At 40.5% G+C, this 13,000-nt stretch overlaps 1 protein-coding gene across 1 annotated transcript; it reads right to left on the reverse strand.

Annotated features, from left to right (window-relative positions):
- Window positions 1-864: 864 nt before the first annotated feature.
- LOC127344321 (NDR1/HIN1-like protein 10) lies at window positions 865-1,864 on the reverse strand. Its single transcript, XM_071828510.1, has one exon. It carries the CDS (start codon window positions 1,774-1,776, stop codon window positions 1,060-1,062), a length of 717 nt encoding a protein of 238 aa, XP_071684611.1. The 5' UTR covers window positions 1,777-1,864; the 3' UTR covers window positions 865-1,059.
- Between the last annotated feature and the right edge of the window lie 11,136 nt (window positions 1,865-13,000).

Genomic DNA, 13,000 nt, shown 5'->3' on the forward strand with positions numbered 1-13,000 from the left:
AAAGCTACAAAATATAAGGATAATGACTAAGATAAATTGCGGAATGAGATACGGAATAAATGCTAACATGACGAATCAGAAAATAAGAAGAGTGACTACGACTATAGGAATAAGAAACATAGCAACGGGGACTTAAAACACATGAAGCTAATAAGGATCCAGTAGGCAAAATGAGAAACTGAATAACCGAGACACTAAGAAACTAAAAGACAAGAAAATGAGGAGTGTATCTCCAGCAACCTCAACAAATAAATGATAACTTAAGAAAATATGACTGAGAAAAGAATAAGAAAAAAATAAAAAATGACTGAAGAATGAGAAAAATGACTTAAGAAAAAACTAACATGACAGAAGAAAACGAAGATTGGGAGACTTAAAAAGAACTTAACAACATGAGTTAGAAACATGAGAAGGACTAAACAATGAAACAAGATAGAAACTAGAAAACGAAGAAGGGAAATTATGAGAATCTGAAGAAAAAATAACATTTATCTAATTATAAAACTTGCATAATGGTTAAATCAGAAACTAAAATAAATAACATAGGGGTAAAACTGAAGAACATGGAGATTATCTAAAACATTATGAGATAACTGACTTAATTAAATAATGAAGAGCTTACGACTGAGAAAATAACGAGATAAGAACTGACTTAGTGAGCAATTTAAACTGAAGAAATAAAAATGTGAAAGAGAGCACTGAGAGACTGCCAGGAAATGTGTCTGTTTTGCTGGACTGAAACAGACAGTTTTTGATTAAGTGAGTTCTTTTCTGTGATGAACAGTTGTCATCGTTTGATTGGTTCTAAAAAAGTGTCTGTTTATAGGCACTCCCCCTTTTTTTTTTCTAAATCCGTCAAGTATGTAATGCCTCAAAGGGTCTTGTAAAGGTATCGAATCATCGGAGTATAATAACCACGAACTGGAGACATGGATTTATTTACATACTATATGGACTGAAACAAAAGAATCTACTAGGCGCAGAATAAAGCAAAAAAAGCTTGATCACCTAGCTAAGAAGACACGCAACGCGCTGCGGTCATGGAATTGGCGCAGATGATCAGAAGTCGACGGAACACCTCGTCCCCAGCTGCGTGGTCACCGGCGTGGCGCTCGTGTTGGGCACCGGCAGCCGGAGAGCGCAGGTGATCTTGCTCTTGCGACGCGCGTTGAAGACCCTGACCTTGAAGCTCAGGTCGGCGTAGAGCCTCACCTTGACGGAGTAGAACCCATCGCTCTTCTCCCTCCTGTACGAGCGCAGCGCGCCGCCGTCGTCGACGAGCGAGGATCCGCCGAACGCGGCTGTGACGGTGCGCTCGCCCTTCCTCTCGAGGTAGAAGGGGTCGACGGGGTCGTACCCGAAGCGCTCGCCGTCGTAGGACGCCTGCGCCTCGGCGTAGTCGTAGTGGATGCCGTGGCGGTTGGGGTTGCGCACCCGGATGTCGACGGTCAGGTTGTACTGCAAAAGCTGGCCGTCGCGGCCACCGCCGGAGGGGGCGTCAGCGAGGTCGAAGCGGGAGAGCGTGGCGGAGACGGCGGTGGCCCTGACGGCGCGCGGGCGGAGGATGAGCCAGAGGACGATGGTCAGGGCGCCGAGCGCGATGATGGCGATGGCGATGATCTTGAAGATGAAGCAGAGGAAACAGCTCGGGCCGCTCCTGCGCGGGGCCGGGGGTGGGGGCGGAGGAGCATAGTACGCCGGCTGCTGCGGGGCAGGGTAGGCGTAGTACGGCGCGCTCATCTGAGGCTGCTGCTGCTGCTTCTCGTAGCCGGCCATTCCGTCGACGATAGCGTGTCCTTGGTTCTTGCTCGAGAAGTTGGTCGATTAGTATTGGATGATTGACAGATGAACAATGGCGTCGGAAGTGGTTCTATTTATATGCAAGATGATGTTTGGAAGCGCGTCGCGATTCTCCAAGTCGTTCTTGACGCGTTTTGCTTTGGGGCAAGACAAGACTTTGCCTGATTTTTCGTGTTGAACCTTCGCGCGGGGAGCTGAGCTGATGGTTTGTTTGCTGCTTACATTTTCCGATGTTAAACGGTCGTGTGTTAGCTTAGCTTACACCCGAAGGGAGGGGGCAAAGCTGAACCAATCGAAATTTTGCGGAAGTTTCTGAAAATGAGGTTTTACGGATGACTTGGATAGTATGATCGCAATTTCGCGGAACTTTCAAAAGATACGTATGGTTGTTCAGTAGATCCAGGTGCTCCACTGTGACTCTTCCGTTTGAAACCGATCGATCTTGTCACGCGTGTCCAAAGTTGACCGTACATGTGTTTGTACTAGCAGCGTACTAATCGCCGTTGCGACGTCCTTTTCCAGTTTTTTGCTTTTTTTTCAGCGGGCGTCCTTTACTGTATTTTGTTTCTCTAGCGGAACATCCTTTAACAGTAGAACCGGTCAAACCTCCGACGGAAATCCCAAAGTACCTAGTGTACCTTATTTTTTCAGAATAATGCAGCCTCTTTATTAAAATGTCACAAACCGGGAAATAAACACAACATCAGTGCTTGTTTGGATCTATTTGCCGGGCAACTTTTCCTGGGCAATGTAAACACGGACCTATTTGCCCCGCGAGAGCTCACGACATTTGGGACGGTGATTAGTTGTTAATAATGCGTTTTCTCGCATATCGGGAGATGAAAAACGGATGTTTGGATGGTTAAGAAAAAGAATCCCAACATCACTGGACTTTAAAGCACCTAAAAAACTGTATGAGGGGGAACGCTCGATTCGGTGCAAGCCACCCTCGTCTCACACTTGTTGGGGAAAAAATGGGCCGAGCTGATGCGAGGGAAGGATAGCGAAAACCTACACGCGAAGTGGAAAATACAGCCGGAGAAATTTGCTCACCTCCCACCGATACTCCTCACCTATTTACACCTCCCCGCCTCACCGCCCAAAGCCGTGAAACCATTTCCCCCTTTCAAGCTCTCCATCCATAGCTGTTCGTCGGCAACCAGGTAAGGGACGGTCTCTTCTTAGGCTAGTGGAGCTTCGCTGTGGCAGTTCATCCTCCCCGGCCTCGCCGTCATGTCGTCGTCTTCCTTCGTCGGGATTAACTGCCATATCACTGCGAGTACCTTCCAACCCTAGCTAAGATCTAGACTACGATAGCTCTGCTATCTATAAGGCTAGAGTAGCTTAACTTAGTTCATGTTTCAATGTGATAGGTTTATTTAGTTCTTGCTTCCATATGTAATCATAGGGAGTTTTCCTTAGTTTTTGCTTCGATCTGTAAGAGTAGATTAGTTTTTCTTAGTTCTTGCTTCAATCTGTAAGCTTAGATGAGTTTTGCTTAGTTCTTACTTCGATCAGTAAGCCTAGAGTGTATTGCTATGATTTCGAGTCGGCGTACTTGATTCGAACACCTGGTTTTGCGTTTTTCTAAGCCGTGTCTCCCACTTATAAATTCAATAGTTGGTACCAGAATTGGTTGTATGATGTGTGCAACTTCTCCTTGTACCATCTTCGCACTTATACATGGCATCAAACATACAAGATTAGTACGGTCTTATGTTCATAGTGTTTGTACACAGGATGTTTGTTAGTTTCATGAAGTTTGTTAGCATGCTTGCTTGCTTACCATTGTCTATGATACTATCATGTTAGCTTGTAAGTGTCAATGATGTTGTCTTGTTAGCTTGTAAGTGTTAAACAACCAACTTGCTTACCATTGTTCTTGCACTTTGATACTTTGATTATCTCTATATGACACAACTTTCCCTAATCTGTCGACGAACTCTGTGTTGCCGGCTTAGCCACTCCAGTACATCCCGGTGCCTGAAAGGTATTGCCCTATTAGAAAGAAAAACATCATGATATGGCATGATACTCTGTCCAACTTCGTGCTAAACCGGGTGTGCCAGTTGGTCAATGAAGGGATGACCAGCGTGAAGTTCTTCGGGAACCGTGGCCTGAAAGAAATTCTAGACTCTATTCTCAAGTTCAACGGTCGTGAAGTTTGTGTCGACCAACTCTACAACCATCTGAGACACTATAGAGCAATGTGGGTTCATGTCTGCAGGTTGAAAATGCTTGAGGAGGTACGTTGGGTGGAGAAGACATTAGCAATCATGATGGATGATGATGCATACTATTCCCAAATCAAGGTTAGAACAGTGCACCTTTTGTTTCACTTCATTCACTACATGTCGTTAGCTTGCACATGATGAAGAACTAACTAACTAACATCATCATTGCAATCACACTAGGAATACGGATCTCATAAACAAGCCCATAGATATCTATACTCAGATGAAGATGATCTACGCGGATGTGTTCTAGCGCTCACTCCCGCTTCGGTTCACACCATGCTCTGAGCACAAGGCTCATACTTGTGCATCAACAAATGTTGGATATTTTGGAACGGGGCTAGCGCTAGGCTCATACGGTGGAGGAGCGTCGGTGCTCCGGAAGCCCTCCAATAGCGAGCAGATCAACAGATTTCCATTGTTCAATCATTCCCACTGAACCTTCACCTAAAACAGCTACAATGGCTGACAATCATGGTGAACCAGAATGGCGCGGATGAGGTCTACCAGATGAGCCTGGAGATGGTAACGAGCCCGGAGACCATGGTGTGGTAGAACACCTACAATCGCAAGTCGGCCTCGTCTGACGAGATTTTTGAGGCTCACCGGCGTCGTCGCAGGAAAATCCAGGGAAGCTCTCTGGCTTACGCTGCAAAGTGGCTCTCAGAGAGATGTCGCGATACGCCGACGAAGCATGATGCTGGATTATTTTCCTGAGATGATATGTAAGATTGTGCATGGTTCTGTATTAATTTGTATTGTTGTAATTTTCCTTGAAATTTTTGTATTAATTTGTATCGTTGAGTTTCCTTGATTTTTTTGTAGTAATTTGTATCCTTGGATTTCCTAATCTTTTGTGAGAAAAACGTTCTGTTTTATTTCCTGAAATTGGCACCAAATTATATGAAAAAAGGAATGATTTGTACTAATAACGATTTACTTTTGGATTTTGTCGATTCCCTTCTGTTCTTCTCCAATCCGTTCATTTTGGTATCCAAATGGCAGGAGGGAATGTGTGTATTTTCCCTATCATTGAAGGGGATCCCAAGCGACCAGGGAAAGTAGCCTTAGGGGTTTGGATCCCTGGGTGATTTGCCCCTGGTAACCAAAAAAAGTTCTTAGGGGTAGCATAATCCCCAAACTTCTTTTGTACCGTAGTGCTAATTTTTTATGTTGTTTGGGATTCAGATGAATGATAAAAACAAGTAACTATCTTTTTTTTGATTTTCAATAGATAATAAAATATAAATAATAACAATGAATAAAATAAAACGAAACTAAAACTAAATAATAAGATCTATTAAGGTTACGAGGATAGCAAAATTGCTTCCTCGATAAGGCACTAGAAAAAAGGTTGTTACCTTTAATCCAGATTACAGTTGCAATATAATACTCCCTCTGTTCCTTTCTATAGTGCCTATAGATTTTTGGCATTTGTTTCAGAATATAAGGTTGTAGCTTAGCTTTTTTTCAATTACCCCCTCCTTGTTCAGCTCCCAAATCGTCCAGGTCCCAAATTTGTTATGATAAGTTAGTAAGATATGGATTTCCCAAGTTTTACGTTGATCTCAAATCGTCCATCTAGGGGTCTTATGTAAAAAATACTCTTGTGCTAATTTCCGTGCCAAAAAACTATAGGCACTATAGAATGGAACAGAGGGAGTATATTTTTTTCCTTGAAGACCTAGGTTTATCGAACCTTGGAAGGTATTTGATGTTGGTTAAGGAGTGACTACAATAACTGATAATTGGTTTTATTCTACTTTTACCGTACTTTTTCAGTTTACTTTGTATCTTGTGTTGTGTCGATGGATAGAGATAGGTCAGGGTTAAAGTTTCACCTGCAGCTATGCGTAAATGTGTGATAAAGATAAAGTTAAGCATATTCATGTGTAAATTATCTAAAATAGATAAGATTTGTGGGTAGCACATCCGTAAACACTATAGCATGTGGTCTCGTGGTCCAACCGTTATACACTGAAGCACTGGGATATACTGTAGACGATTATTAAGTAAAATATGGATCAAAGCATTAAGATAGATGATGTCGTTGTTACTCCTAAGTGGATCACTAAATAGATGCTATACTCCCCTTGTTGTCACTAGCTTTCGCGCATAGATGCCGTTTACCACACATCTTACCTCGAACCTTGATCAATCCTAAGCGGCCTCAGATACCTGATAAGTCATGTGATTGAGGTATAGACAATGATACAAATACAAATCTCTTATGAATCACCACACAATATTCTCATGTAATTAGATGCACATAATTGTTGCGAGGCTAATCCTCAACTTGCAACCCGTGAGGACTACTCACTCATAATAACAAGATCAATGATAGAATACACTGTAGAATTACTTAGATCAATACCTAATATCCTTACAAGGTCGCCGATCACGAGAAAATCATAATTACAAGCTATGGCTATGAGATGGAGATGATGAACAATGGTGCGGTGAAGCGGTGGATCTTCATCGGGTGTGTTTCTAAAAAAAATGAAACCGTGTCTAGGAGGAACTAGACACTTTTTGATATAGTAGAAGCGGGACTTGGCTTGACAATTCCGAAATTCATCCCTGAGAGGAATCGAACTCCGGTCGTTAGGGTGCACCACTGCGACCCCAACCACTAGGCTAAGCCCACATCGTCAAAAATGAATTAGTGCTAGGAGGAACTAGACACTAAATGATATAGTAGAAGCGGGACCTCGGCGTGAGAATTCCAGAAATTCGTTCCTGATAGGATTCAAACTCTGGTCATTGGGGTGCGCCACTGCGACCCCAACCACTGGGCTATGCCCACGTCCTCCATCGGGTGTGTTTCTGATGCAATGTGAGAATGACGGCTTTCCGTGTGACGGTTGGAGTCTCGAAATATATAAGAGCCTTCACGAAAGTTGCTTCATTTGACCAGACGAATGCGGTACCATGTGGTACGGGTGGACGGTGCAGACGAGCCCCACCCGTACCAATGTTCCTTAACACTATTGGACGCGTCTATTCGATCCCAGTTGAGTTGTGATTATTGGGAACTCATGATTCTTCCTTTTTTTTCTCTAGATTTCTCCATAGAAATGTGATTTCCTGTATTAAATAATTTAAAATAAGGATTTGCATATCTTTGCAACAATTAGTCATTATTATTAAGGCTAGAAAGATATTTCACCAATTGCTTGACTTAATATGTGATTTAAATGTGTATAAAGATGGTTGTTTTCATAGCCATCAGCTGTCATGCGGGATGGGTCTCGGGAAGAGAAAAAAATTAGTCTGAAAGTCAGGTAGTGCGAGGAGAAAAGAACGACGAACGAAGGACAAAACGGATAGAAGCTAGAACCGTCACATTGTTTTTTTAGGTAGTAAAGGTAATAGATCCCGCGATAAAGATAAAGATAGAAAGAAATAGATTTTTTTTACGATTAGAGATAGAGATAAAGATAGAGACATAGATATTTTTTTGGGAGTTGAGAAGAGATAGAGATGTAGGGATTCGTTGCATAGAAAACAAAAAATTTCTACCGCAAGAACGCAATCCAAGCCAAGATGCAATCTAGAAGACGGGAGCAACGAGGGGATGATCGAGACTAACCCTTGAAGATTTTCAAAGCCTATAAGAGTAGGCTCTTATTGCTGCGGTAGACGATCACTTGCCGCTTGCAAAAGCGCGTAGAAGATCTTGATCACGGTGCCACGATCGGGCAGCACCTCCGTACTCGGTCACACGTTCGGTGTTGATGAAGACGACGTCCTTCTTCCCGTTCCAGCGGGCAGCGGAAGTAGTAGATCCTCCTCGGAATCCCGGCAGCACGACGGCGTGGTGGCGGTGGTGGTGGAGATCTCCGACAGAGCTTCGCCTAAGCTATGTGGGAGAGAGAAGTAGGAGGGAACCGCTAGGGTTTGGGAGAGGGGGCGCCGGCTAGGGCAGCCTTGAGGGGTGCGGCCATGGTGATGTTGTGGTGGCCGGCCAGCCCCTCTCCCCCCCTCTTTATATAGGTGGAAGCCCCAAGGTTTAGGTCAAAGTGTCCGAATAAGACCCCAACAAAAACCTTCCAAGTAACCAAACCTAGGGGGAGTGGGACTCCCCTCTTTCCTGGGTGGGGTGGCCGGCCACCATGGTGGGGAGTCCACTTGGGACTCCTCCTCCCTTAGGCTGGCCGGCCAAGGTGGGTGGAGTCCCTCCTTACATCGTTATTTCTTCCGGACTCTTCTAGAACCTTCTAGAACCTTCCTGGAAAAATACCGGATCATTTTCAAACCTAGAAAATGACTTCCTATATATGAATCTTATTCTCCGGACCATTCCGGAACTCCTTGTGATGTCCTGGATCCCATCCGAGACTCCGAACAAAACTTTGAACTCCATTCCATATTACATATCTACTTAAGTGTGTCACCCCACGGTTCGTGAACTATGTAGACATGGTTGAGACTTCTTTCCGACCAATAACCAATAGTGGGATCTGGAGATCCATAATGGCTCCTACATATTCAACGATGACTTTAGTGATCGAATGAACCATTCACATACGATACCAATTCCCTTTGTCACGCGATATTTTACTTGTCCGAGGTTTGATCATCGGTATCACTCTATACCTTGTTCGACCTCGTCTCCTAACAAGTACTCTTTACTCGTACCGTGGTATGTGGTCTCTTATGAACTTATTCATATGCTTGCAAGACATTAGACGACATTCCACCGAGAGGGCCCAGAGTATATCTATCCATCATCGGGATGGACAAATCCCACTGTTGATCCATATGCCTCAACTCATACTTTCCGGATACTTAATCCCACCTTTATAACCACCCATTTACGCAGTGGCGTTTGATGTAATCAAAGTACCTTTCCGGTATAAGTGATTTATATGATCTCATGGTCATAAGGACTAGGTAACTATGTATCGAAAGCTTATAGCAAATAACTTAATGACGTGATCTTATGCTACGCTTAATTGGGTGTGTCCATTACATCATTCATATAATGACATAACCTTGTTATTAATAACATCCAATGTTCATGATCACGAAACTATGATCATCTATTAATCAACAAGCTAGTTATACAAGAGGCTTACTAGGGACTCCTTGTTGTTCACATAACACACATGTATCAATGTTTCGGTTAATACAATTATAGCATGGTATGTAAACATTATCATAAACACAAAGATATATTATAATAACCATTTTATTATTGCCTCTTGGGCATATCTCCAACAGTCTCCCACTTGCACTAGAGTCAATAATCTAGTTTACATTTGTAGAGATATAACACCTTGGCCTTCTGGTTCTTTATCATGTTTTGCTCACGGGAGAGGTTTTAGTCAACGGATCTGACACGCTCAGAGACGTATGTATTTTGTAATTCATTTGCGTCTCAACGCATCACTCATTTCCAAATGAGTCGGCATTAAATATGTTTGGTCTTCTGGTGGAACCTTAATTCCGCGGTCTGAAATATGTCACTAATATTGTCACACACAATATAGCTTCAAAGTTCTGACTCTGTCGGAACTACACCAAGTTCTCAAAGAACCTCTTGACTCAACATCCTTTGTCATTGTCAAAACAATGACATACTCTGCCTTCTTTTGTAGAATCCGTCACAATATTTAGAACTCTTCTAAATCTAGCATAGACAACTTCTAGCTCATTGTGCTACCTTTTAATCAACACTTAGTCTAATTTGAGATTGAAATTCTATTTTCATATGTGACAAAACAAATATCGGTGCAACATCTTACAGCGATTTGTTTGTCATTTCTCCATACAAAACTATATATATACTTGGTTCTTCTTAAGTACTCAAGAATATTTTTATTGTTTTTCAATGATCATCACATGAATCATTCTGGTACATGCTCATAACACTTTTATAGCATAGGATATCTGATTGTGTACATATTATTCGTGATCTATAATCACTCATGTGTTTTTACTCATTGAGTGTCAGATACACTCAAGTCTTGTTAAACCTTCACATGACAAGAACATTTTCTTAATATTTCTATATTGAACTACTTCAATATCCATCCTATGTACTTTGACTTAAACTTATTTATGTGTTTCAATCTATCTTCATAGATCTTGACACTAAATTTGTTTCAGTCCATATCCTTTCATTAAAATTAATTCTCAATGAAACATTTTTAATCAAGTATATAATTACATCATTTATAACCAACTATATGTCATCTACATAAGTATTATAAATATGTCTCAGCGCTCCCACTTAATTTCTTGCAAATGCAAGCCTCTTCATCGTCTCTGATGAAATCAAAAACTCTTTGACTATTTCATCTGGTGAAGATTCCAACTCCATGATACTTACTTCATCCAATTGAAGTTTGTATACCTATCTAGTATTCCACGGACCAGCAAAACTCTTGGTTGTATCTTGTATACACCTTTAATACACACTTCTGATAAGTAATGTATTTTTCCATCCTACTATCATATCTCATAAAAGAAATATGTAGTGATTACTAGAATAATCCACATAGACTATAAGCATTGCTACAGAAGATCTAATCTTATTGTATTCAACTCTTTGAACTTTGTCGCAAACAACATTTCGACAAGTCAAGCTTCATCAATTTTATAGATCCATTTACTTTCAATAAGTATTCATCTATCTTGGATTTCATGGCGTATCGCCATTTTAAACGGAGCAGGGCCCATCATAACTTCTTTGTTTGTAGTTGGTTTATCATTGTTCAAAATCAATCATTTGTCCACAAATCATTTATTTGATCACAAAGTAAACCATACCTACAAGGTTCAATATGTACTTTGATCTCCATGGCTAAAACACTTTGTAGTCATGGGAGCCATGATCGTCGTGGCTGCTTCCGGAACCAATTCCGATGCTGCGCTATTCTGATCATTATGCTCAGGTTCATAAACCTTATCAAGTTCTATTGTCCTCCCACTCAAATACTTCGCTAGAAAACAATTTCTTGGAAATAAGCAAGTAACATTAACAAACACTTTTATCTTTTACTTCATAGTGGAAAGAATTCCCAATCAATTCTTTGGGATAACCAACAAAGATATTTATCCGATTTCGGTTGTAAACTTTTAAACCAAAATTTAAAGAAAGGACTATTAGGGTTTATACCCATGCCATAACTCGTATGGTGTCATTTCTACGGATCATGATGATGCTCTTTATTTAGTGTAAAAGCGGTAGTCTCTAAAGCATAATCCACAAAAATATAATGGCATCAATATTTTATTTTATCATTAATCCAACAAGGTTTGAATACGTCTTTTGGATACTTCATCATCACTATGATACTCCAAGAAACGTGAGTTGTAGAACAACTTCATAACTCTCTTAGATGTTTGCTAAAATTCGTAATTCAAATATTTCCACCATGATTCAATCATAGATATTTGATTTTTCTATTACGATGATTTCCACTTCATGCTGAATTTAATTGAATCTATTCAAATGTTTCAAACTTCTTCCTTATCGAATATATCCACATATATATATTCAATTCATTGTTTGAAGTTTTTCATGAAGTAGAAGAATCTCCCGCACACAACTATATCCAGTGAACCATATACATCATCATGTATGTTTCCACTAAGTTAGTTGCCCGTTCAAATCTTGGCCTATGAACGGTATTTTAATCATTCTCTTTAGAAAAGATTTGCAAGCGCCAAATGATTCAAAAATCAAATGACTCCAAAAATCCATTTGCATGGAGTTCCTTCATGCGTTCCTTTCTAACATGACCTAAATGGCGGTTTCACAAATACATGGAATTCAAATCATTTGCCTTATGGCATTTTAGCGTCAGTGTTATGTATGTGTGTTTCACCATTAAGATTTATAATAACTTATCCATCGTACATGGAGTAATGTCATGAACAACTCATTGTTTTCATTTGACCAGAGCAAAATAACAATTATTAAGTTATTTATTATAAATTCTAAGGGCTAGATAGAATGGTAACGACGAACATAATAACACTTTATTTTGTTCCAGACATGCATTCCTATCATATTCCTTGTCAGTCACTTAGGCCATTGTATTCTTGTATTGCGTTGTTTTGTATGACACTTCATACCAACCAATATAGTACTAATACCCAAGAATTTTATTGTGTGACCTAACTAGGAATACAACCATAACATGTATATCATTTATATACACCTGAGCTAGACATTCTAGTCTTTTCTTTCTGCCAATAATCTTTTGTAGTTTCTCTTTTAGCTTTGCTCATTATTCAGAAAAACACATCAACTTCAATAACTTCTCGGTTTGTTGGTCAAATACCAATAACCTTGAGGTTCTTACTTTGAAGTTGATCATCATATGACAAGTGTTCCGGATTTCACTATTAGTAACCTTGTAATATGATGAACAATTTCACTCATAATTTTATCCATTGTATCATGATGACTTTCTGAGATCATGTCTGTACATGCTAGGCTCATAAAGTTTTAACCTTGGTATTCGCATGTGCAAATCTGGCTTGCACCCGTTGTATGCACACGTAGAATCTATAACACCCGATCATCACGTGATGCTTCGATACGACGAGTCTTATCAACGGTGCATACTAAGGATGATAACTTCATGGATATGCGAATATTGTTAGTGCCCCAATAGTTGGAGGATTGGGACGCCTTCCGTCTTCAACCTTCGTACATTCCCATAAAACTTATGAGTTTATGTAGTCTCACCAAATTATATTTTATCATCTTGCAATAAGGTCTTAGATATCACATATATCTCATACCTTGATTATTTCTGAAAACTAAATTTTCAGCTCCTGACTTTTCAAACAGATTTGAACTTCAAGTTTCACGGAGACAAGATAACTTTATGTACTAATTGAAACCATAGCTCTTTGAATCAACAATGTGAGGTTTACTAAAAGTTTGCTATAGGACTTAATCACTTCTTGATTCTTTAACAATACGGTACCAGTCCGTAAAGTTT

Source organism: Lolium perenne, chromosome 3 (genome assembly GCF_019359855.2).
Source record: "Lolium perenne isolate Kyuss_39 chromosome 3, Kyuss_2.0, whole genome shotgun sequence".
Lineage (NCBI taxonomy): Eukaryota > Viridiplantae > Streptophyta > Magnoliopsida > Poales > Poaceae > Lolium > Lolium perenne.